This window comes from Rosa chinensis, chromosome 6 (assembly GCF_002994745.2).
Source record: "Rosa chinensis cultivar Old Blush chromosome 6, RchiOBHm-V2, whole genome shotgun sequence".
Lineage (NCBI taxonomy): Eukaryota > Viridiplantae > Streptophyta > Magnoliopsida > Rosales > Rosaceae > Rosa > Rosa chinensis.
The window spans coordinates 42,275,770-42,301,775 of record NC_037093.1 but is presented as its reverse complement, the minus strand read 5'-3'; the positions used below and the strand labels follow the sequence as shown (position 1 = coordinate 42,301,775).

General features: G+C 39.3%; 3 protein-coding genes across 4 annotated transcripts; 1 reads left to right on the top strand and 2 right to left on the bottom strand.

Annotated features, from left to right (window-relative positions):
- The first annotated feature begins 6,620 nt into the window (after positions 1-6,620).
- LOC112169997 (serine/threonine-protein kinase ATR) lies at positions 6,621-20,454 on the top strand. Of its 2 annotated transcripts, XM_024307138.2 has the most exons (16): positions 6,621-6,833; positions 6,931-7,075; positions 7,254-7,366; positions 7,521-7,855; positions 8,034-8,158; positions 8,915-9,059; positions 9,195-9,770; positions 9,842-9,917; positions 10,426-10,735; positions 11,225-12,472; positions 12,701-16,085; positions 16,188-16,757; positions 17,224-17,844; positions 18,044-18,238; positions 18,875-19,236; positions 20,039-20,454. In XM_024307138.2, the coding sequence occupies exons 1-15, from the start codon at positions 6,677-6,679 to the stop codon at positions 19,040-19,042; spliced, it is 8,169 nt and encodes a 2,722-aa protein (XP_024162906.1). In that variant the 5' UTR covers positions 6,621-6,676; the 3' UTR covers positions 19,043-19,236; positions 20,039-20,454. The 2 variants fall into 2 exon arrangements, with proteins under 2 accessions (XP_024162906.1, XP_024162908.1); XM_024307140.2 differs by lacking the exons at positions 6,621-6,833; positions 6,931-7,075; positions 7,254-7,366; positions 8,034-8,158 and having other exon boundaries at positions 7,728-7,855.
- LOC112169998 (pentatricopeptide repeat-containing protein At2g17033) lies at positions 20,382-22,093 on the bottom strand. The gene is made up of 2 exons (XM_024307141.2): positions 21,785-22,093; positions 20,382-21,693 (listed from the first exon to the last, which is right to left on the bottom strand). The coding sequence occupies exons 1-2, from the start codon at positions 22,064-22,066 to the stop codon at positions 20,632-20,634; spliced, it is 1,344 nt and encodes a 447-aa protein (XP_024162909.1). The 5' UTR covers positions 22,067-22,093; the 3' UTR covers positions 20,382-20,631.
- Positions 22,094-25,183: 3,090 nt separating this feature from the next.
- On the bottom strand, positions 25,184-25,552 carry LOC112171364. The gene has a single exon (XM_024308563.1). The coding sequence runs from the start codon at positions 25,550-25,552 to the stop codon at positions 25,184-25,186; it is 369 nt and encodes a 122-aa protein (XP_024164331.1).
- Between the last annotated feature and the right edge of the window lie 454 nt (positions 25,553-26,006).

Here is a 26,006-nt window from a genome sequence, read left to right as displayed (position 1 = left end):
GAGTGGAGAGGATTGTCTCTTCCTATTTTACCAACATGTTTACTGCATCAGAACTTGATTTTGAAACCATGGACACCACTATTTCTGCTATACAACCTTGTGTCTCTCAGGAGATGAATGAAGAGTTATGTCAACCTTATACTGGAGAGGAGATAAAATGTGCTTTGTTCCAAATGTATCCTACAAAGTCACCTGGACCGGATGGAATGCCTCTGTTATTTTTTCAGCATTATTGGGAAACCATTGGAGAGGAGGTGACTGAAGCTGTTCAAGATTTCCTTCACACGGGTTAGTTTATGAAGCAGATTACTTTTACACATGTTTGTCTAATCCCAGAGGTGAACAATCCGGAGAATATGTCTGATCTTAGGCCTATTGCCTTGTGCAATGTGATACATAAGATATGTTCGAAGGCTATTGCTAATAGATTGAAAGTTATTCAGCCGAAAGTCATCTCAGCTTCCCAGAGTGCTTTTGTTCCAAGAAGATTAATAACAGATAACATTTTGGTGGCTAACGAGATGGCTCATTTTATTCATAATAAGAGGGAAGGCTCTGAGGGTTTTATGGCTTTGAAATTGGATCTTAGCAAGCCATATGACAGGATGGAGTGGTTATTTCTCCGAAAGGTAATGGAACGGTTTGGTTTTGCTCAGTCTTGGATTAATATGGTCATGTTGTGTGTTTCCACAGCCAGATACTCTTTTCTAGTTTGAGGTAAGCCTCATGGTGTCGTAACTCCTTCTAGAGGATTAAGGCAAGGGGATCCTCTTTCCCCTTACTTATTCCTTATTGGAGCTGAGGGGTTTTCGGCCTTGTTGCAGATGAAACAGAGAGATGGCTTGCTTTCTGGATTTGAGCTTTGTAGGGATGCACCATTAGTTAATCATCTGTTGTTTGCTGATGATAGCATGCTATATGCTAATGCCAGTTTGGACGATTGTTATCAGATACAAGACGTAATTGAAACATATGGAAGAGCTTCTGGTCAGCTTATTAATTTTAATAAAAGTTCAGTTGTTTTCAGTAAGAATGTGTCAAATTACATACAGGAGGAGGTGTCTAGTCTATTGGGAGTGGAGATTGTTGATTCACATGAAAAGTATTTAGGCCTCCCAACTTATGTTGGTAGGAAAAAAACTTCAACCTTGCAATACATTTAAGATAACTTGGCTAAGAAGTTGAAGAATTGGTAGGGCAAATTGTTAGGCGGAGCTGGGAAAGATATTTTAATTAGAGTGGTTGCTCAAGCACTACCTGCGTTTGCTATGAGTGTTTTTCAACTTACAAAATGTTTCTGTGAAGACTTGGAGCAAATGTGCGCTTGCTTTTGGTGGGGAAGCTCTCTTAACAAAAGAAAGATACATTGGTAGTCCTGGGATGCTTTGTGTAACCCTAAGGAAGAAGGTGGACTAGGATTTCGAAGTTTGTCGGAGTTCAACTCAGCGATGTTAGCTAAACAAGCTTGGAGAATTATAAACAATCCTTCATCATTGATAGCTCGTATCTATTGAGCTAAATATTTTCCTGGAGGTACTTTTTGGACAGCAGAGGCGCATGTTTCCCCTTCTTATTCTTGGAGAAGCATTATTTCTACAAGAGAGTTGGTCCTTCAGGGTTCTTACTGGCAAATTGGAGATGGGGAGCATGTGCGAGTCTGGGGGAATCCTTGGGTCCCTGGTATCCCAAATAATATGCCGACTGTACTTCCTTCAACGGTGAATACTTCTCTCAAGGTTAGTGACCTTCTGCTTGACTCTCTTGCTTGGAATGATGCTTTGGTAAGGAGTACTTTTTCTGTAGGAGATGCAGAGGTTATTTTGAGTACTCCTTTGAGTACTAGGAGAGTTGAGGATAGGTGTGTGTGGAAATTGGAAAGTGATGGGGTTTTCTCTGTCAAAATTGCCTATCATCATTCTTTTTCACTCTCACCCTCTAGACGTCAGAATACACTCAATGTCAATAGTGAGTTTTGGAAAAAGATTTGGAAGGGTGGCATTCCAATTTCAGTACGGGTACATGATTGGCGGGTGTGCAATAACATTCTCCCTTCTTTGGAAAGGTTAGCCTCTAAACATGTGGAGTTAGACTCTCATATATGCATATTGTGTGAGACTGAGCAAGAATGTACACTCCATTTATGTCGCAACTGTCCGTATACTAAGCTGGTGCTCCAGACTAATAGTAGCGTAAGTAAAGTGTGCTTTGATGCTCAAACTGAAAGTTTTGGGATCATAGAGTGGCTTAGCTTCTATGCCAAACAACTCCCTCAAAAGGTTTTTGAGGAGCTTAATGTGTGGAAAGAAAGAAATAATAGGGTGTGGAAACAAAAGAAATCTCTTACTATTGATGTTGCTCTACGCGCCTGTGTCGGGCTTGCAGAGTTTCGGCTGCATAATGTGAGAGTGATGATTACGGGACAACGGTCTACACTGGCATCTTGGAAACATCCTCCTTTGGGGATTCTTAAGGCTAACTGTGATGGGTCTTTTCATTGGGAAACGAAGAAGGGGGGTTTAGGCTTTGTTATCAGGGATTCCTCTGGAGCATTGATAGCAGGAGGGGCTAAAACCACTTGGCAATCTTCTCTCAGCTGAGCATGCCAAAGCATTAGCGTGTCAAGCTGCTTTGGAGTTTGCTAGAGATCATAGCATGATGCATGCCAATTATTTTGGAAATAGATTCCATTTTGGTGCAACGTCAAGTTTCATTTGGAGCTATAAGGAATACTTTCTTATTGGGAAGACTTTATGAGGACATTGTGGAGGTATTGAACTGCTATCCAAATGTTAGTATACTACACACCAGGAGGGGGGCCAATCTGGTAGCTCATCTTACAACAGATTATGCCAAGTCTTTACGGCATGAGAGCTTTTTCTTTTCTATACCTAGTTTTCTTACAGCTGCAGTTGCTGCAGCTGATTGTAGGGCTTTGTAATTCTTCTCTATTTCAATAAAGTATGACCTCATTTTACTAAAAAAAAACAACTTTCAAAAGTGATAAAAATTATATCTAAAGTTTTAAAAACAAATCAACTTGATACCTCAGTTTATTTTTTTTTTTAAACTTCTTTGTTAAATCAAATGCAAAATCAAGCTCAAAAATTGAAGTGATTTGTGGTCAGAGGGCCATCAACCATCTATAACCCAATCTTCTTCTTCTATAGAATTAAAAAAAATCTTCCATTCAATTTCAATTCTACCATCGATCATAGAAACAAATAATGTTCGGATGTTTCCCAACTTCTAAAGAAACAAATAAAAATGGGAAGAGATAGAGAGGAAGGGATGGAAGAAGAAGAGAATTAACAAAGTAAAATAAAAAATAATTGAAAAATAGTTTTTTGTGTAAAATATTATTATAACCCTCACAAAACACTACACCACACGTGGTCAATTTTAACAAAAAGTTCCAAAAAATTAAACCGAAGTATCAAATTGATTTGTTTTTAAAACCTTAGGTACCATTTGATCACTTTTGAAAATTGGGTATCAAGTTGATTTGCTTTTAACAATTTAAGTATTATTTTGATCACTTTTGAAAGTTGGGTATTATTTTGTCGGATGCAAGAAAGTTTTGACCCTAATGGTGATAAAAACTCTTTATTTATCTAGAAAATGGGGAGAAAGGAGAATCACTTCCCAAAAGGGGAATGACATTTGTACTTTCATTCCTTGGTAAATGAAAATGATTCCTCATAAATCAATTTATTAGACCATAAACGCCCTCATATGTTTTTAATAACCCAAAAATACCGTTAGGTTATCTTACAAAATAATATTTTTCACAAAAAAAATGATCATTTACCCAATTTTAGGCACTAAATTGCCCACTTGCTCAACTAACTTTTTTTTAACCTCATTTACCCAAAACTCTCTAAGGGATTATTTCCCTAATACCCAATTAATTCTTTTGTTATTCTTTTTATTTATTTTTTGGGACTTTTTTGCCCTCTCCTTCTCTCTCTCTCTCTCTCTCTCTCTCTCTCTCTCTCTCTCTCTCTCTCTCTCTCTCTCTCTCTCTCTCTCTCTCTCTCTCTCTCTCTCTCTCTCTCCAGCAGGTCGCCCACTACGCCGGCTCTCACCATCGCTGCGCCGAAACTCGTCGTCGTGCTCTCCGCTGCCAGGCTTGACAGTCCTCGTCGCTGAGAAGCTCGGCGAGGCCGGGTTGGACCTTCTGAAGGAATCGACGACCGCCAGTAGAATCGGGTACGTCTTCGATTTGCTTCTATCTCTCTCGCCGGCGACTGATCATCACGGAAATCGCAACTTGATTGTATCTCCGGTCCCGGGCTGCAACCGAAGTGGTTACAATCGGAGTCAAATCAGTGTGAAGGCAAACGATCAACCGGAATTGTTGCAAAACGACTAGAATTGTGGGCAAAATCGTCACCGGAGTCGAGATTATTGGGAGGCAATAATCTTCCTATTGGGGGGCAATAATGTGTCTTAATTTTTATAAAGTCTCTATAATTGTGTTCAGTGATATTTTCCTTTGTGTTAAAGACTGCTTCTAATGTGTTTTGGTATTTCTGATATATTATTGGGCGGCAATAATCTGTTTATTGTGGGGCAATAATATATTTGTTTTGTTATTTTTTGCATGAATATGGGTGATCCTTTTGTTGTTAGGTGCATTTATTCTTGTTAAGAGGCCACCCGGGAGGCCTAGGGTGAAGCGGTTCAAGTGAAGTGGAGAGTGTGAAAAAAAGCCAATTCGTTGTGGACTTAAATTCACCAAGTATTGAATTTGAATACATGTACTGTTGTAAACTAATTCAAAACCAAACTGAGTTACTTCTGACCATCTATAAAAAAATTATTGGGGGGCAATAAACTTTTTATGACTCCCCAATAAACCTAATTATGTTGATTAATGAATCTAGCAGCATTTTGTTGAAATGACCTGTAATAAATGAACCACAGTTAAGACATTATTGCGGGGCAATAATCTGTCTATTGCCTCCCAATAGGCCACCCTAAAAATCACTAGTTTCTATCATTGACATATTATTGTATTTTAATAAACTCTAAACAACATAAGACTTATCAAAACTCTAATTTCAGTGATTAATTAACCACAGTTAAGAAATTATCGGGGGGCAATAATCTGTCTATTGCCCCCCAATAGACCATAGTTTTGGCGTCGTTCGAGACCTGCAAGCGAAGCCCAGACTCGATTCTGGCTTGGAGCTTCCCGGACATCTGACAAACAAAACTGGCGAAGCCCAGACCCGATTCCGGCGTGGAGAGTTTCTCGGACATCTGACGAACAAAACTGGCGAAGCCTAGAGGGGTTGGGATCGTGGAGTTGGATGGCGTCATCCTCTGGTGGTCCGACGGTGGGACAGAGTGGCGGCGGTGGAGGCCGACATCGACGGTGGAGTGGTGGGCGTGGTGGCTTAGAGAGAGATATGAGTGTAATTTGTTAATTAAAATGAGGGCAATACTGTCAAACATTGTTAGATTGGGTAAGTGGGGTTAAAAAACTCTTGGTGGAGTAAGTAGGCAATTTTTGAGCTAAAATTGGGTAAGTGGTCACGGCCTCAAAAAAGAAATACATATCCATATTTTATCAATACCTCCCTCATGCATTCCTATTTTTATTTTAAATGTTCGTATGCACCTAATGAGAGTGGTTATTCTTCACCCTCATTTCATCTTTCCTCACTTTTTTTTCAATCTTAATCCTTCCCAATCTCATTCAAGTTTAGTAAACGCACCCTATACATTTACCTTGTGTCACAGCCCATGGAGAAAATTTTCAGCATAATGGTCAAACCACATCAATTATATTATATTATTATATATACATGGTTTGATGAACAAATAGAAACCACGTGTATCTATATCTATACTATTATTAAGAGAAGAGAGTTTGTCAGCCAAAACAGAAATTTTTTACCAAAATATCCTTCAAATATTAAAAAACATTTGAATTGAAATATTTGAGAAATACAAAATGGTCAATTCACAAATAAAAGAAAAACAAAAGAAATTAAAAAAAAAAATATTTGCAGCAATTTTCTCCACATTCTGTGGAATAACTTCTCACATAATTATCCACACCCATAGGGTGTGTTTGGTGTCTAGTTATTATTAAGAGAAAAAGTTTTGTTAGCCAAAGTGAACGTGAAAATACCCAAATACCCTCACACCATAAATTATATTAAATTAATATTTAATAAATTAGGGATATAAATGTTATTAACAAAATAACATAAAAGTAAAAATAAGAAATATATATATATATATATATATATATATATTTCTTCTGCAGATAACTACCCCTACCCACTATCTGCATTACCCTTTACTTCCCCTACCCACTATCTGCAGATATCTAACACTATTTACAGATATTAATTTTTTAGTGAAAAAAATTATTGCATATGCAGAGCATGTGACTACAGACTAGTATAATATAATGATGTGGGTCTGTCTTTTGGTAAAATTAATTTTCTCTTGAAATAAATGTTTGGTTTTGGGCTCAAACCCGGGTTAAGTAGACCCGAGGAAAAAAGTAGGCCAAGCCCAATGGAAAGCGCGGCCAGTGAAGTGGAAGGTACGCTTCGACCTTTTTATACTGACAGATTGCAGCTCACTTCGAAAATTGGGAGGGAAGAGAAACACAGAGAGAGTGAACGGGAAAGGGCAAGGGAAAGGGCATGAGAGAATGGCCAACCTGAGTAGCCTACTCCACGAGCTCCGAGATCGCATAGCAGCCGCCTCATCCACTCCTCCTAACAACTCACACGACGTCGCTTTGGAGATCCGATTCCGCGCCGTCCTTCCCAACCTTCTTCAAGCTCACGTCGTCCCCTCTCCCTCCGGTACGCTCCCTCTTTCTTAAAACCTAAACCTAATTTCAAGCTCAACAAGTCAATTTTCTCTTGGAAATGTGAACGCAATTTTTTTGTTTGGTTGCAGCGAATGAGAGAGAAGCGATAGCTATATTGAGGTTCATCGGTTTCACGGCGAAGCATTTTCCCGGAGTCTTTTACCATGGCAAGGCTGCCGCGATTCTTCCTATGATCGGTCGTATTCTGCCTTTCTTTGCAGAGCCGGCGTTCCGGTAAGGGATTCGAAACAGTCACTGTTTGATTTTCAGGCTCCGATTGTTTTTGATTCACTGTGAAAATGCATTTGGTGATTTTTTTAAAGCTGTGGAAAAATTGAAAAAATAGCTCATTCTCTGATTGTGGTTATTGCTATGGATTTTGTTAGGGTTGTACTAATAGCAGTTTGTTCAGTTCTAGGCATCGAGTGATATTTGATACGCTTGGATCGCTTTTAACCTTACTTCGTAGTGGAGCTCAGGATGCATATCGTCAGTTTTTTGTAGATTCCATGCTCGTTGTTCAAGGTAAGGAGGTTTATTTGCTTACACTGATGCGATTGTGGGATAGTTTCAATAATTGTCATTGTTTAAGATATGTAAAGCTTAATTGAACTGTAATTTTGCCTGATTGACCTACATACGCATACAAGAAAGCTAATATATGTCTGTCTTTATTCAGATCTTTTGTGTGTCGCATCAGTCTCTGCAGACATATCAAGTTTTACAGAATCAACTAGAGTGACTTTAAAGTGTTTCTGCGAGTCCTTCAATGCAATCTTTGATGATCCTTCACATCTTGGTGATCTCCCACATAGTATCAAACCTGTTGATGGCACTGGGATCTTGATTAACCTTACAGGAAAAGCAAGGTGGCAACCTTTCGCAACTTGGATGATTAAGCTTCTTGGAAAATGCTTAACTGAAGGAACTCTATATGTGGATGGACTCATCAATATGCCATTTGTTATGGCTGCATGGTCCCTTTTTTGTTATGGGGATGCTGATTTGCACATGGTGAGTAGCAATTACTTTATGCTGGCGTTGTGGTATATAATTTCACTTGTATGCATGATGATGAAACTTGAAAGAAATATATCTAAGATGCTGATGCTTTCAATAGCTGATACAAGAATTATTTTATAATTCTGTAGCACTGCCACTCAAATATCTAACTATTTGACTTTTATGCAAGGCATTTTTTGAATTTGCACGCATCGTTGGATCTGCGATAAAATGTGACGTCATTCCTTATCATAACATAGTCCAGTCGATATCATCTATATTAAGCGAGGACAAAGAGGGGACTCCTGCATTTAGGTCTGTCTCTGGATGCTCAAAATGTATAGTTCAATATGAATGTGGAGTGCAATTTAGCCCCAGGAATGCCCAGATGAAGCAACTATTTTCTTCCTATAACAGTTATTCATTATCTTTTTGTATCCCTAGTGTATGTGGTTGGCTTTTGTGGAAGGTTACATTGATTACATTCTATCACCTTCGTGATTGGATTACAATGAAATACTCGCACATCCCCACATCCCCACAAGACAAATACTCATATAGTTATAGGATGCTTTCATAAGCTCTTTCTCTATAATTATGCATTGCAGCTGCATCATTTTAAGTAGTTTTGAGTGTCTTATGGAGTTTCCAGAGAACCTCTTTTTTCATCACAAACTACGAGTCTTGTCTTAGAGTTGGGTTTATACACAATTTTGATGGATATGTAGTGTGCATTCTGTAGTTTGGGATCCAAGTCCGTGATCATGCATTAGAGTATTAGACTGGGTAGAAATGAATTTAAGGTCAAAATGATTATGATCCGTGAAGACTTGTAATTGAAGATAATGGGCATGATAAGCTGTGACAGATATCAGATACGGATGAACGTTGCAAATTTTGTGTGGTTTATAAAACATGATTCAAAGAGTCAACAAATTTATAGGCAATTATTACCTTTTTTTATTCATTGCAGCATAACACATTTTCTAGAACATTTCATTTTCTTGTCTAGTGAAATCTCTACATCTAATTTATTTGCTAATTAATCTCTATATTGGTATTGCACTGCAGAAACACGGTTTATGATTCGTCCATGGGTGGTTGCCTAGAGGCATTGCACTCTAATTGCCCTGAGGGTATAGTCAAGCTAACAGCTGCACATTTTGTCAATGTATTTCCTCATTCAATGAGGAGAACCCAAAGCCAGGAGCTTAAGGTTAATATTAATGTTCCATCTATTTTTCGTTCATTCTGACCAACTTGGTTACTCTTGTGAGCCATTCTTGCCCCCTTGATTGCTAACAGATGTAAAGATTGATTTGTTCCGTGGACCTAAACATTTTATTTTCAGGTTGCATTGTGCAACACATACATACGGATTGCGAAGATTTGCCCCCCTCATATCTGGCGGCCAGAAATTCTCCTATATGTACTTTCATGTCCAGATCCCTGCTTTTCATTGATAGATTGCTTACATGTAGCTCTCTCTATACTTGGTCCTGATCTTGTTGGAGGAAGAATTACAGATAATTCCTGCCAGAGTTTATCCACATTAAGTGATAAATCAATTGAAAACTCACAGGTTGGAGAAAAAAGACCTATTGAGGATGTGGATTCTTTCAACACTAAACGCCAAAAGGTTGATGAAAAAATCATCAATCCTGATTCTAATATTCAGTTGGAATGGCAGTGTGCTCATATAGTTCCTTGTGAGACAGAAGACTATGCAAATCAGATGCATAAATCACTCCTTTCTTTTGCTGAATGTTTAAAATCTCCTGGTGTCTGTCCTAATTCCTTAAGACCTGATCTCGCGTTAATGGCTCTTAGCATTCTTTGCATTGCGTTCTGTAGATATCCTGAGACCAATCTGTCACTATGCATCTTTCATCAGATGTATACATGGATACCTTGGATATGCCAACAGGTATGCTGGCTTAAATTGGTGGATTGACTTACTCATTTCACTTGCCACTAAATGGGAATTACATCATGTAGGCAAAGCAAGGAAGTACAGTTGAACTTGATATTTCCATCTACCTGGAAGGAATTCACTGTATGTTGCGGTTGCAAAGTAAGGAGATAGACCTACTTTCATTTAGATTAAAAAAATCTTGCCTTTGAGATGCTGATATGTTGTATTTTGGTTCTTAAATTCTATCGAGAAGGTTGATAATCTCTTATGACGCCCTCTATGGCTCTCCCAGGCGAAGGGAATGAATATTTTTCTTTCTTCTTTTTTATGCTATTTATTGCCTTTTATTTTCTTGAGACTGCTCTTTTGTTATTAATGCATTTTCTGGAAGTTTGGCTGTTGAATACTGGAGTTTTATGCATATATTGCTATTCAAATTTACAATTCGCTAATATAGACTGATTCTTATTTCTTTAGAAATCAGGTATATTTAGCTCCAATCTTGTTCTGATTGCTTGATTGGGTTAGTTTGAGGCTAAGCTTCAGAGCAGATTTTTGATCTTTGTGTCCTATATAGACAGCTATGTATGTTAGTCATATGTAATTAGCAAACAAAATTCCTTTAACCTTCTTCGTATGTAAAGTATTTCTTTTGATTCTTATGCAGATTGCTTAATCATGAAGTGTATGGACAGTACGCTTGTCGATGCTGATCTTATACATGTCCTTCTAAAGCTTCCATGGACCCATTCTCATGTAGTTACTGACTGCCATCAATTGTGGAAAACAAAATGCATCTCAGTTCAAGTTGCATGCAAACTTGGTCATTGCACAAGAATTGAAACTCAACTTGAAGTATTGGATTTGAGTCTCAATGATGAATGTGACGAAGTTATAATTGAAGCTATAACTTCTATGCCCGTGATTGTCATGTGGTCTGGCCTCAGTGGACTTTCTCACATATTCAGAAGGCTTGAGTAAGAAAACACTTTAAACCGAGTTATTTTATGAATATTAGATATGTTGTTGGTAGCACTTGTGATTAATATTTTCTTTTTATGAGTGTATTGGTAGCACTTGTAATTGAAAAGGGATCTTCTAAGAAGGATTAATTTACAAAACTAATAAAAGCTCTGAAACTTCTTTTCTATTAGGAAAAATTATATCATGACTCCAAAGGAGTTGTCATGGCTGGCCACATGGAGGGAAACTTGGATTATTTATTTACTTATTATATTTAAAAATTTTTTTTAATCTTCTCTTAACTCGTACAAAAATTGCATTTTCTTAACTTTTTAAATTAACTTCTTGGGGCAGTAGCAGATGGTAATGATAGTTGATGCATTTGTGGTTTTGGTTTGCACCATACTTAGCGTAATATTCTTGAGTACTAAAATTGAACTGTGCTCTATGTTCATGAAATAATAAAAACTTCCATTGAGTCGTTTTGTCCCTCACACTTGCAGGCTCTTAGGGCGACAGAGAAGTGAGAAGGTTAAGAATATCATTCCCTTTTCTCTTGGTTTTTTGTCATGTCTTTACGGATCTCATAGCAATGGAGATGACATAAATAGAAGTCAGTGTAAACTATTTTTAAAAATGAAAAGTGAGAGACACAGTCAAACAGTGGATTATTTACTGCAAGGATTCTGGTGTTCAAAGTGTGACCGAAGTGTTCAACACAATACTGAGTCATATTCAAATATCATAAATCTACCTGACAAGCCTAGAGAATTGGACTGTAATTTTCTCCATCTTCAGTCTATATATTTTCAGCTTCTTAATGATGAGTCATCTGAAGAGATTCAGGTGGCTTGTGTGAAAAATATCCGCCGAGTTCTTGTACATGGGGGCATAGAGAATCTGTTGGAGTCAAGATTTGAATGGATTAAATGTGTTAAATATCTACTCATTAATACCAAGAAGGCTATAAGAGAAGCATTCTGCACTCAGATTAGTTCATTCGTTGAGGATTCAATTTTGAGTTGCTTATTTCCTGATGAGGGCATGTCAAGTAATGGTAGAGAAGAAGGGTTTTTGAACATAATCAACAGCTCCTTTTCAGAAACTGAAGAACTCCAAATCATTGAGACTCTTTTGGAATCAACAGCTGAAATAATGATTGCAGTTGATATTCAGAGTCAATTATTCTTGTTTTCCCTTCTTTTGTTGGTTGGTCAACTTGATAATCCACACACGACAGTGAGAATGATTGCAGCGAAGTTGATACACAAAGCTTGCTGTTTTCATCTTAAAGGAGGTTTCCAAGTAATCCTTCTGAAAGTTGTTCATGTTCGAAATGAGCTATTTGACTATCTGTCTTCGAGCCTCTCTAGCCGTCCGACTATGGTCCAAGAGTTTGCAGAATCAGTTCTTGGTATTGAAATAGAAGAACTTGTCAAGAAAATGGTTCCTGTAGTTCTTCCGAAGCTTGTAGTGTCTCAGCAGGATGATGATCAAGCAGTTGACACCTTATATGAACTGGCTAAGTGGTTAAACACCGATGTTGCAGGTCTTATAGTTCTATGGGTGCCAAAAGTGCTAGCTTTTGCTCTCCATCAACCAGATGTGCGAGAATTAGATGCTGCTGTACAGTTTTACCATACACAAATCAGTTCTAACAAAAGAGAAATCTTTGCTGCTGCATTAAATAATCTTTTAGATGAACTCATATGCTTTCTGGATGGAGGTGATTCAGATGAGATAAGCGGAAGGTATGAAGCTCTACTTGCCACCTGGGCTTGAGGTGCACCTTTTCCATATGTTTTAGTTGCTTCTCTGAGTGGATATCCACTACGCAATTCCTTTTGGTACCTATTATGTTTTTATTTCTTCAGGTTGCCCACCTGTGAAATTATGTATGTGGCTTGTATGTTATATGTGTGTTTTGCTGTGCTGCAACAGATCCTACCAAAGTATTGACATTTCATGTCTGCTTACAGGTTAGCAAGAGTACCTGAGACGATAAAAGAGGTTGCTAGAGTTTTGGATGAAGGTGAAGATCTACCAAACTTTTTGAGGAATCATTTTGCCCACCTTCTTAACAGTATCGATAGAAAGATGCTGCATGCAGAAGAATTTTCATTGCAGAAACAAGCCTTGCAACGAATTGAGATGCTTATTAAAATGATGGGTTGTCATCTTAGTACTTATGTGCCTAAACTAATGGTTCTTCTCATGCATGCTATTGATAAAGACATCCTCCAGAGTGAGGGTCTCTCAGTGTTGCATTTTTTCATTGTGCAGCTGGTGAAGGTATCACCGGCTAGCACTAAACATGTAATTTCACAAGTTTTTGCTGCTCTTATTCCCTTTCTTGAGAGAGATGAAGAAAGTCCAGTACATCTGGATAAAGTGGTAAAAATTTTAGAAGAACTTGTGCTAAATAACAGGGATATTCTAAAGCAGCATATTCGTGAGTTCCCTCCATTGCCCAGTATTCCAGCCTTAATAAAAGTGAACAAGGCTATACAAGAAGCTAGAGGGTCAATGACTTTGAGGGATCGATTGCGGGATGTTGTTGATGGTCTGAATCATGACAGCTTAAATGTGAGATACATGGTTGTGTGTGAGTTGAAAAAGTTGCTGAACCTGGAACGGGAAGGGGTTACATCTCTAATAACTGCTGAAGGTGGTGCGGATATGGAAATTTTGAGCTCTTTAATCAGATCTCTACTTAAAGGATGTGCTGAAGAATCAAGGAGAGCGGTTGGACAGCGGCTAAAGTTGGTGTGTGCTGACTGCCTTGGGGCCCTGGGTGCAGTTGACCCTGCTAAAGTGAAGGCCTTTTCATGCCAACGCTTTAAAATTGAATGCTCTGATGATGACCTTATCTATGAGTTGATTCAAAAGCAACTTGCACGGGCCTTTAGAGCTGCACCTGACACTATAATTCAAGATTCAGCTGTAGTGGCCATACAGGAACTGCTAAAGATTGCTGGTTGTGAGGCCTCATTACATGAGAATGCTGCTGCTTCTATGTTGGCTCCAAAGGACAAAGAGCCTCTGATGGGTTCTGCTTCTGGAATGATGACTACTGATGGTACAAATGAGATGACTAGAAGGGGTCAGAGATTATGGGACCGGTTCTCCAATTATGTGAAAGAAATAATTGCCCCTTATTTGTCCTCTAGATTTCAACTTCCTAATGTTGCTGATCCTGTATTTGTTGGCCCAATTTACCGTCCATCTATGTCATTCAGAAGATGGATATTCTTCTGGATAAGAAAGCTGACTGCACATGCTACTGGTTCTCGTGCAAGAATTTTCAATGCTTGTCGAGGTATAGTGCGCCAGGATATGCAAACAGCAATTTATCTGCTTCCATATTTAGTTCTTAATGCTGTCTGTCATGGCACAGAGGAGGCACGCTATGGCATAACAGAAGAAATCCTATATGTTCTTGATGTTGCTGCATCTCATAACAGTGAGGATGCAGTGCATGGTGTCAATGGTCGGAAAAATGAAGTTTGTGTTCAAGCTGTGTTCATTCTCCTTGATAATCTTGGTCAATGGGTGGATGACGTTAGACAAGAACTATTCCGTTCTTTTCAATTATTAGCTTCTAAGCAACAAATATCCAAGACCAGGCATCAAACTCAGAATACTACCAATCAGGACCAACTTCGTCTACAGTGTGAACATGTTTCAAAACTCTTGTCTGCAGTTCCAAAGGAGACCCTTGCCAGGGCCTCCTTCAGGTGTCAGGCTTATGCAAGATCCTTCATGTATTTTGAGTTGTACGTGAGGGGAAAGTCAGGTTCTTTCAACCCTGCATCTGAGCGAAGTGGTTCATTTGATGACGCAGATGTTTCATATCTGATGGAAATATACAGCTGCCTGGATGAGCCTGATGGTCTTTCTGGATTTGCATTTTTACGTAAATCTTTGGAATTACAAGACCAGCTCTTGATAAACAAAAAAGCCGGGAACTGGGCAGAGGTTTTAACTTCTTGTGAACAAGCTTTGCAGATGGAACCAACATCAGTTCAAAAGCAGTCTGATGTGCTTAACTGTTTATTAAACATGTGTCACCTTCAGGCTATGGTGACTCATGTGGATGGTTTAATGTGTAGGATTCCCCAATACAAGAAAACATGGTGCATGCAAGGTGTGCAGGCAGCATGGAGACTTGGCAGGTGGGATTTGATGGATGAGTACCTTAGTGGAGCTGATCAAGAAGGTTTACTTTGTAGCAGTTCTGAAAGTAATGCGTCATTTGATATGGATGTTGCAAAAATTCTGCAGGCAATGATGAAGAAGGATCAGTTCTCAGTTGAAGAAAAAATTGCCCTCTCCAAGCAAGCTCTAATTGCTCCCCTTTCTGCTGCAGGCATGGATTCTTATGTGCGGGCTTACCCATTTGTCGTGAAACTTCACCTGCTACGAGAGCTTGAGGATTTTTATACTCTTCTTGGTGATGCTTCTTTCTTGGAGAAATCGTTTGCATTTGATGATCCTAAATTCTCAAAAGTGAGGGAGAACTGGGAAAACCGTCTCAGATTTACTCAGCCATCACTCTGGGCAAGAGAGCCACTTTTGGCTTTCCGAAGATTGGTTTTTGCTAACAGTGGTCTTGAGGCTCAAGTTGGGAACTGCTGGCTTCAATATGCAAAGCTCTGTCGCATGGCTGGTCATTATGAGACAGCAAATCAGGCTATTCTAGAAGCCCAAGCTACCAATGCACCTAACGTTCACATGGAGAAGGCTAAACTTCTCTGGAGCACCAGGCGATCTGATGGTGCAATTGCACAGTTGCAACAGTGTCTCTTGAACATGCCTGAAGGGATTGTAGGCTCCAATGCAATTGCATCAATTACCAGTCTTTCACTGGTTCCGCCAAACCTGCCCCCTTTAGTTAATAATACTCAAGCTTGGAATGAAAATCGAGATATTGCAAAGACACTTCTCCTCTATTCTAGGTGGATCCATTACACTGGGCAGAAGCAGAAAGAAGATGTCATAAGTCTATATAGCAGGGTGAGGGAACTGCAGCCCAAGTGGGAGAAAGGATATTTTTACATGGCTAAATATTATGAGGAAGTACTAGCTGATGCCAGGAAGCGTCAGGAAGAAAATCTTGAACTGGGTCCTAGGAAATTACCATCAAATAGTGCTATTGTTGGTTCTTCAAATTTAAATACAGAGAAGGCTTGGTGGGCATATGTGCCTGACATACTGATATTCTATGCAAAAGGGCTTCATCGGGGCCACAAGAATCTCTTTCAGGCACTTCCAAGGTTGTTAACCCTATGGTTTGACTTTGGGACTATGTATGAAAGGAGTGGCACATCATCCAATAAGGATCTCAAAAATGTCCACATGATGGTAACTCATATGTTGAAGCTGAACTTTAGTTTTTTGCTAATTAATGTCTGCTTCGTTCATTCTATTATTCCTTTTTATGTTCTCTTATTCTTATATTGGCAGGTGATGAGATGCATGCGAGGGTGTTTGAAGGACTTGCCAACATATCAGTGGCTAACAGTACTGCCACAGTTGGTTTCAAGAATCTGCCACCAGAATGAGGAAGTAGTTCGATTGGTCAAAAGCATCATCACATCAGTTCTCCGGCAATACCCACAACAAGCCCTGTGGATTATGGCAGCGGTTTCAAAATCCACTGTTCCATCCAGGAGGGATGCAGCTGCTGAAATTCTACAGGAGGCACGGAAAGGGTTCAGCCAAGGAACTGGTGGAAGCAATTTGTTTGCTCAGTTTGCCAGTCTGATTGATCATTTTATCAAGTTGTGCTTCCATGCTTGTCAGACAAAGGCGAAAACAATCAATGTCTCTACTGAATTTAGTCTCTTAAAGAGGATGATGCCGCTGGGAATTATCATGCCAATTCAGCAATCTCTAACTGTTAGCCTACCGACATACGATGGGAAGCTCACTGACTCACTTAAGTCTGATATCTTTTCTGCGACTGATCTTCCTACAATATCAGGAATACGTGATGAGGCTGAGATTCTTTCTTCCCTTCAGCGACCTAAGAAAGTAAGTTCTACTGGATTTTCAAGTCACCTAACATTTTCTGAACTTATATCCTATCATAAGGTTGTGTCCACAGTTATCTTATGTTAACCTGTGGCATGCCGTAACCCAGGATGGATCATATTAACAAATTACTTATGTTGGTTTTTCCTCCTTAATGTATATGGAATGACTGTTTTAATCATTAACTAGTGATGAAATCCCCCATGTTTTCCGAAGTTGATATTAGAATAGCAATTCTCACTAATGATTACCTGGAAATAGATGTGACTGGTCAATTTATGACTCCATTTGTATCTGAAATTAGCTTGGGGTGAAGCCCAAAATTATAAACTTGGAGGAGAGTTTGAGGGAGTTATCTGAGTTGTTGCTCTCTTGTCTTGTTCATATCCTGTAAATGTCTGATTGTTGATGCTACATGGCACATCATCTTTCTAATATTTAATTCTTTTCTCTTTTGGCATTTTAGATTGTTCTATTGGGCAGCGACGGCATTGAACGTCCGTTCCTCTGCAAACCCAAGGATGACCTCAGGAAAGATGCCCGGATGATGGAGTTCACGGCAATGATAAACCGTTTGTTGTCTAAATACCCAGCAAGCCGTCGGAGGAAGCTCTACATTCGCACCTTTGCAGTAATTCCTTTGACAGAGGATTGTGGCATGATAGAATGGGTGCCCCACACACGTGGACTTCGGCATATACTTCAAGACATATATATGAACTGCGGAAACTTTGGTATTGATACAAATTCAAAGATCAAGCGCTTATATGATCAATGCAAGGGTAAAATACCAGAAGATGAGATGTTGAAGGACAAAATTCTTCCAATGTTCCCTCCAGTTTTCCACAAGTGGTTCCTGACCACTTTTTCTGAGCCAGCTGCTTGGTTTAGGGCACGGATTGCTTATGCACACACTACTGCAGTTTGGTCCATGGTTGGACATATTGTGGGGCTTGGTGACCGACACGGGGAAAACATTCTTTTTGATTCTACAACAGGTGATTGTGTTCATGTTGATTTCAGTTGCTTATTCGATAAAGGCTTGCAGTTGGAGAAGCCTGAACTGGTGCCTTTCAGATTGACTCAGGTGAGAGAAGCAAATGGATAAAAAAAGGATTTTCAAAATTATATGATATGCATGTCTTTCTATGAAGTAGAGTATTCTAATGTGAGTTCAATTAATACTTTATGAGCTACGGATCGTTATAAATCATACCCAGTTATTACATTCTTTTCCTTTACTACATGGTATTTAATTTTCATGGAGACTGTTATGGAACTGGCAGAATATGATTGATGGCTTGGGCATCACTGGTTATGAGGGAATCTTTTTGAGGATCTGTGAAATCACACTTTCAGTACTTAGGATGCATCGGGAGACATTGATGAGTGTTCTTGAGACTTTTGTCCATGATCCTCTTGTAGAATGGACAAAATCACACAAATCTAGTAGAGTAGAAGTTCAGAATCCACACGCACAGGTTCGGACTATCTCTTTATCATTGTTTTGACTGTCTTACCTTCACTACTATGTTTTAGAATATGAAGGTAAAAATGTCATTGATTATTTCCAAATTGAAGCAATTTGTCTTATCAAAATAATAATTGAAGCAAATTGAGACTTTCTCAGGGAAAATTTTCCTAACGTCATATTTCTTGATCTCTCAAAGATAACATTTCATGCATCTAATAACATTTTAATAAGTTGTGTTGGAGAAGCAATTAATAATTTTTGTAGGCTGCTGGTGTTTTCGGAAGCCACTTGTGTTGAACTCTGATATGAAATTCATACGTTTCATTAATCTTCTTACAAAATAACAAACTTGTTCCTTATGAATAAGGTATTTGAAAGGTTGGGATTCTATATTAGAAGTACCGATGCTAATGCATTCTATGTTTAGAAATAATGGATAAGTTGTACTAGCATTAATATTGAATTGAGCTAGGGACCTAGGTCTCATATTCTCTCTGTGTAGAAAGTTTGGAACTAAGCCCCCTTGTCCTTCCTGAAATTTTTTAATTTTAAGGTGGTCTGGTGTGTTTGTTTTGATGAAACCGCTAAACAGTGTTTTTTTAAATATTTTTTTTTAATTTTTAATTTTTTATGAACATCGCAGCTAGCCATCAGTAACATTGAGGCAAGATTGCAAGGAGTAGTTGTCGGTGTCGGAGCAGCACCATCTTTGCCCTTGGCTGTAGAAGGTCAGGCTCGTCGATTAATTGCTGAAGCAGTCTCCCACAAAAATCTCGGAAAGATGTATATCTGGTGGATGCCATGGTTTTGATATAATCTCATTGTGAATTTGTCCTGTCCTAGAGTTGAATCAACACAAATTTTGCCTTTATCTCTCAAAGGTCAGGTACTAGGGGCATCAAGTATTTCCTGAAACAGCCTCACAAAAAACCCAGCAACAATTCTGATATGGTGTTTGGCTTCAAGGATTTTTCAGAAGTCAGTCTTGTACTGAATTTGGTTCAGGTATGCTCTATTATGTCTTCATCAACTGAAAAGCCCTTTATTGATATGAATTAAAAATTATTGATACGAAGCCCTTTATTAATTCCTATGCTAATTATTGATACGAAAATGTGAAGAAAGTAGTTCATGTTGTGTGTTTTTTCTTTTCTCCCCCTATTGTGTTTAACCTGAAATATTTTAGACCAACATGTGGACTTTTCGCCTAAAGTACATTCAATGGAGGAATTAGGGTTGATCTTGATTTGTTGTTGACAAGCTTTTGATACGGAATAATTCATTAGTGGATGTTATCATAATGTAAAGCATGGGATTAGGATGTCCTGCACAAATAGAAAACTTTCCATGTTTATGCAAGGCTTGTAGTAAAACAACCAGATATCTTTTATCTACATTGATACTTGCTTTAAATATGAAATAGTGGGAAATACTATCATTAGTTTTCGGGGACTTGAGATAAACAGCTGATAAATTGTTTTATTTTAACAATTATCTAACATCATATTGGCGGAGTTTGTTATGTCTTGTGGATCACGGTTTTCTCCACTCAATGCAAACTTTATTTTTTTTGGTTTTTCAGTTTGCTACCCAATGTCATGACCTGTACTTTTGGATTGCTCTAGTCATATCAATGATGTCAGTTTTGCTATGATAACCTGTAACTATGGTTTCAATTTCATTCTCCTGTGGTTGTGTTATAGGATTCTGGAAGGTCTGAGAGATCTATTGTCAGGAAATTAATTTTTGACATATCTTCTGCTATGATCTTTGGTGATGAAAATGTCCTTTTGTAATCTTCGTGCAGGCTACTGGCTGGATCCAAATGGCAAGGATTAACTCAAGAATCCCAGACCTTAGTAGACAGTGTAGTGCTTGAGTAATAGTATAGTGTCCTTCGATATCAAAGTAGGCCTGAGGCTGTAAACCTTCTTCCTTGAATATCAACAATGTGCTGTCTCATTTCCTCAATGCGACAGTTTGTATGCTGAGCAACAATTTCAAGCGGGCGCAGGGATTCAAAAATAGTATAGGCTCTGCCTATTTGGTCTCTTAGAAAATATAGATGTTAACTTTGTATGCTTCTAGGATTTCATTGTATATACATGGCACAACTGTATTAATATCAGCTGTGTTAAACATTTGAGGGAGGTACAAGCCAGCTCAATGTCCAAGTTTTGTAGCCGAAATGAATTTAAATTACACAAATCTGATTTCTTAGAAGCTTGAATCTGGACTTCCCCCTTAAAAAGGCGTATAGTCCATTAGGCTTGCAAACAACCACTTGCAAAGGGGCCCTAAATTACCGTGGTTATCAGTATGTTTTTGACTTAGAGTCGATATCATAATCTCGTGTCAATAAGAATGAATTCATATGGATTTTCTATCATATCCAACAGTCTAGCATAACCAGTCCTTCACAGCTCTTCCCTTGGCAATGAAACACCCCACGTTCTTCCTATCAATTCTCATCGGACTTTCCATTCGACGCATCATCTCTTTAACCAGATCTTTAACCGGGGATTCACCTCTAACACTGCTATGCTTTCCCAATCCGCAAACAACGACAACCTCTGCTGGAACCACATATTCCCCACAGTCAAACCTGCATCGCATTGCCTCAAACCATTCTAGCATTACCAAGTAAGCTGAACCCAAATGCATGCCATGCAAATCCAACTTGGCCTCTGTAGAATCCCACATCATCGCCTCATCCACAACTGCCGATCCAACCAACTCTTTAACCACCAAAGCCTCATCACCATCCAAAATCCCAGTCAGTTCTTCAACTGAACACGGAACAGCTTTCGGTTCCTGCAGCATTGCCATAATCGTAGGGCACGAATTCAACACTGAATTGTAAGTCCTAATCGAGAAAGGAACACTCGATCCTTTCATTTTTCGAAGCCACATTGCCATCGCAGCCAGCTCATTATGAGCTCCATATGATGAAAGAATCATGTTAGAGCAAATAGTATCATCACCAAACCCCTGCTTCTCCATTTGGTCCACAATCTTCAGCATTTCTTCAAACATTCCCAACCTTCCATAGCCATAAACCACAGACCTGAACTCGAAAACCGACGCCTTCAGTCCCTTAACTCTCATCTCCTCAATCAAATCGTCCGCTTCACGAGGCCTATCCATGGCACACAAACCACCAACCATTGATTCAAAAGCTCGGCGTTTTACATAAACAGAGCTAGAATTCTGAAGAAGCTGATAGAGGTAGGTATAGGCCCTATCAAACCCACGCTTTGAGCTTAACTTAGAGTGCGACTCCACCAATTGGCAATGAAACTGAGCAAGCTCTCGTTCTCTGGCGCCTAATTTCGAAATGGTCTCGGAGATTAAAGCTTCTGATTGGCTGTGTCGTCCTTGTTTATCAAGCAACGCAACCAGGGCAGCTACCAACTTTGGATTCCACTCAAACCAAGACGCCTCTGTGATTTTCGAGTACAACTGCAAAAACCCAACTCAAAAACTTAGTCGAATTGAAAAGTAAAAAACAAACCCAATTGGGAAAAGTGCACAGGATTCGATTATGACTTACGGGGAGGGCGAGGGAAGAGAGGTGAGGGTGGGTGGTGTGAGGAGAGAGAAGATAAGAGAGAGTGGTGAGAGCAGTGGACTTGGGAGAGCTCGACAGGAACTTGGAGATCAATTTGTTGGCGACGGATGGGTCGCCGGCATTGGCTGCGAGCTTGGTCAGGAAGCGTTGCCCTTGTTTGGTCAGAGCGCATTGGATTTGGAGTGAGGATTTTGACTGTGGGGGCGGATGGCGCCATGGCAGTGCTACTGAAAAAGATAGCTGTGCACTGCCGAGACTTCCCATTTTGGCTCAGCATAGGAGGCGTTGAGGTTTAATATACACCAGGTGGTATTGCACACTTTTGCTCTCTTAAAATTTGTCATTTTCTACTTTCTTTCGTAGTAATTAGTAAATAGGCAGAATTATAACTTTACCTCATTTCACATTTTCAACACTTACTTAAAAAAAATATTATTTATAAAAAAAATATATATTATTTGTATCACTATAACTTAATTCTCTTTCACTTTAGCTATTCTGTCTATTTTATTTGTTAAAGACTCGTGTGTGTGTGTAGTATTAGGAGAATATTTTAGTCAAGATGGAACAAAAATATTTTTTTTTGCTCTTTATGTCTTTGTCCCTCTCTCTCAACCATGCTCATATTTATTGTTTGTAAGATACTCTCAATTTGATTGAGCTTCAAAGTTGACCATGCTCGATCTACAATTAAAATAAGGGTTTTTGTCCATTTACCCCATTTCTAGAGATTTTTTTTCCCACTTACCTAAGTTTTTTTAATTCTCTCTTACCCAAAACACTCTAAGGAGGGCCGCTCCCAAAGCACGAAACAAAACCCTAACGCCTTCTTTGGCAATCTGTACTACTACATGGCTTCCATTGATGAGGTTACGGCAAACTTCGCTGCGTCTCTCGCCCTGGCGCGATCTGACGTGGTAGACATCTCTCATCTGGAGGGAGGAAAAATTCAACGTGGAACACAATCTTTCTTGCTCGCCCGTCCCCTGACAACGAAAAAAGTTAGCGCCCCAGACCTGCAACGCCATTTCCGGCGTGTTTGGGTCCTTGATGGTGGCTTCAAGGTGCAAGATCGAAAACCAAAAAGATTTGTCTTCACTTTTGACCTGCGCAAAGAACGGAATAAGGTCCTGAAAGGAGGACCGTGGTACTTTAATAGATCGCTGGTGGTGATGCAAACCTATGATGGTCTTGCCTCGCTGCTTTCTGTTCAGATGGAATCACTTTTCTTCTGGGTTCGCATCAGTAACATTCCATCGGCCTTGGAGAATACAAGGATGATCAAGAATGTGGCTTCCATTGCAGGTACAGACCAAGAGATCGATCAGAAGCTGCACCGGTAAGGTTCGCGTCCATGTAAGTCGTGAAATCTCCAAACCCTTCTTTCCTAAGAAAACCCTCAAACTTGCTGAGGGGGTTGTGGAAGAAATCTCATTCTATTATGAGAATTTGATTGGTAAGTGTCGCAAATGCAATCTTATATATCAGGCTCAAGGGTTTTGCCACGCGATGTCACCCGACAAGAAGGATAATGGGGAAGCACAGAGGCTGCAAATTCCAAACTCATTCATGGGATTTGCTGACAATAGGTTTGTGAATGGAGCTTTCAAGTTCACAGTCATTCAAACTCTGATCTTGCTTTCCATAGTGCGTAACCTCTTTGGGTCGACTGAAGGTACCAAACCACGCAAGCCGGTGGTTATTAGAAATCATGGGACTGATGGCACCTCTTCTAGCAGTGAGGCTTCTCTTGCTCTGATCCCCTTTGATGAGAATACAAAGGATCTTAAGCGAAGCAGACCGACATCCCCTTTCTCCTCTCCAAAGAAACCAAAATTCTTTGTTAACATGAATATGGATGGGTTGGCAAAGGACATTGTGCCAAAGAAGGTTAGAGTTCGTGAGTTTCCTACCAAATTTACAGCTAAATCCCTTGGGCTTGTTGAAACTCCGGGAGGCATGCTTGTTCCCATGGAGGTGATGATGCCGAAAGAGCCCAAGGTGGTAGAGGAACGGGTACCGGTGGCTGCAAAAAAGAAGAGGGGACGTCCCTTGGGCTCAAAGAATAAGAATTCATCCAAATCCAAGACAATACCTGCTGAGGAAGTAATGAGTCTGCTCTACTCTGGAAAGCCTTCTAGCCCTAATGCTACGAGCAAGGCAAAGATTTAACTTTTCTATTATGACTTTGCCTATTTTACTATGTTTTGTTTCATAGTTGAATAGGCTTACTTTTAATAAGTGAGCATGAGTTTGTTTAATGAATGATCCTAGCCTATGTATCAATGTAGTGTTTGTTTGCATCACAACTTCTTGCCTATTTGTAGATGGTAGCTGAAGGATATGTAATGGTTATTCTGGCCTTACCCTCTTTTATTAATGATATGTCCATGAGACACCTTGGTTAAAAAAAAAAAAACATTTTAAGGAGGTCTTCCCTAATATCCCATTAAGATTTTTTTGTTTTTGTTTTTTAATACCATTTTACCCTCACCCCTTTAGTACTATGAGTGAGAGAGAGAGAGAGAGAGAGAGAGAGAGAGAGAGAGAGTTCATTGGACCTCGGTCACCGACAGCTAAAATCCGGTGGAATCTAGACACCGGCCTCCACCCACTGGACATTTCTTGAAAACCTCACCGAAAAGCTTTATTACCCCCAATAGACATCTATTGCCCCCCAAATAGAGAGGCAATAAACGTTTATTACCCCCCAATCATGGTTCTAAAAAATGCCCTAGGAGGCCGCCTAGGTGCTAGGCGCTAGGTGCCTCAAAGCCATTTGGATTTTCACCTAGTCGATTGAGCTAGGCGACCTGGGCTCTGGGCGCAGGACGGGGTAACTGGGAATAAAAATTTATTGCTAGGGTAAATGAGATAAGTTTGACCAATTTTGGTGCTTTGGGTCTAAGACCCTTAAAATAAATAAATAAATAAAAGAAATAAGTAAATGAAGAAATTTTGTTTTTTTGGATGAATGACCTAAAATACCCTCATGTTTAACGGTATAAATATTTGGTAATAATGACTAAATTGTTAAAAAGTATTGACTTACTTTGTAGAGAGTAAGAAACGTATAAAGAGAGATGAGGGGAAAATAGAGAAGTGTATTATTCAGTCTTAGAGACCTCCCTTATATAGAGGTAGGGTTTACATGATAAGTGTTTAAACTATTGATATATTACATGTAGGTCCCTAACTAATAACGTGGACAGCCACATAAGAAATAATATTTACAACACTCCTCCTTGGATGTCCACCAATTGATGATGGCATTGGACGCGCTTATTGTTGCTTTGTTAAAAATCTTGCCAAGTAACAAAAACCCAGTGGGATAAAAATAACCCTGGTCGAAGGACAAAAAGAGCACAACGAGCATATGTCCTAGGTAGCATATTTCTTGATGCTCCCCCTAATTGCAATCTCCCCCTGATCTTTGCATGCGTCGCTTGATAGCTTCGAGAGTCGTCTCAATCCGATCCTTTCCACTAACTTCTGGAAAGTGCACTTAGGTAGAGATTTGGTGAATAAATCAGCCAAGTTTTCGTCGGATCTAATTTGCTTCACTGCAATTTCTTGATTCTTTTGAAGCTCATGAGTGTGAAAGAACTTTGGTGCGATATGCTTAGTCTTGTCACCTTTGATGAATCCTTCTTTAATCTGAGCAATACAAGCAATATTGTCTTCATACATGACTGTTGGTTTGTCAGTTACTGAAGGTAAATCACAGGTGCTTCGAATGTGGCGAATCATGGATCTTAACCAAAAACATTCCCGGCCAGCCTCATATAAAGCAATTATTTCTGAATGATTAGAGGAAGTTTCCACGAGTGTTTGCTTAGATGATCTCCATGAAATTGCTGTGTCTCCACAAGTATAAACATATCATGTTTGAGAGCGACCTCTATGCGGATCAGAGAGATATCTTGCATCAGCATATCCAACAATCGTGGAATTATCAACATATTTATTTGTATAGAATAAACCCATATCTGTTGTACCACGAAGGTAGCGTAAAATGTCTTTTAAGCCCTTCCAATGGCGTGATGTTGGAGCAGAGCTATATCTTGCCAATACACTAACTGCAAATGCAATGTCTGGTCTTGTACATTGCGCTAAATAAAGAAGGGCACTAATAGCACTAAGATATGGTACTTCTGGACCAAGGATAATTTCGTCATCTTGTCTTGGACGAAATGGATCTTTC

Coding starts and splice junctions, on each gene's coding strand:
- LOC112169997 (XM_024307138.2), top strand. CDS start 6,677: ATGGCCAACCTGAGTAGCCTACTCCACGAGCTCCGAGATCGCATAGCA. Junction 9,060..9,194: donor CCCAAAGCCAGGAGCTTAAG/GTTAATATTAAT, acceptor TTTTATTTTCAG/GTTGCATTGTGCAACACATA. Junction 9,918..10,425: donor CTGTATGTTGCGGTTGCAAA/GTAAGGAGATAG, acceptor ATTCTTATGCAG/ATTGCTTAATCATGAAGTGT.
- LOC112169998 (XM_024307141.2), bottom strand. CDS start 22,066: ATGGGAAGTCTCGGCAGTGCACAGCTATCTTTTTCAGTAGCACTGCCA. Junction 21,694..21,784: donor TCTCTTCCCTCGCCCTCCCC/GTAAGTCATAAT, acceptor GGGTTTTTGCAG/TTGTACTCGAAAATCACAGA.
- LOC112171364 (XM_024308563.1), bottom strand. CDS start 25,552: ATGATTCGCCACATTCGAAGCACCTGTGATTTACCTTCAGTAACTGAC.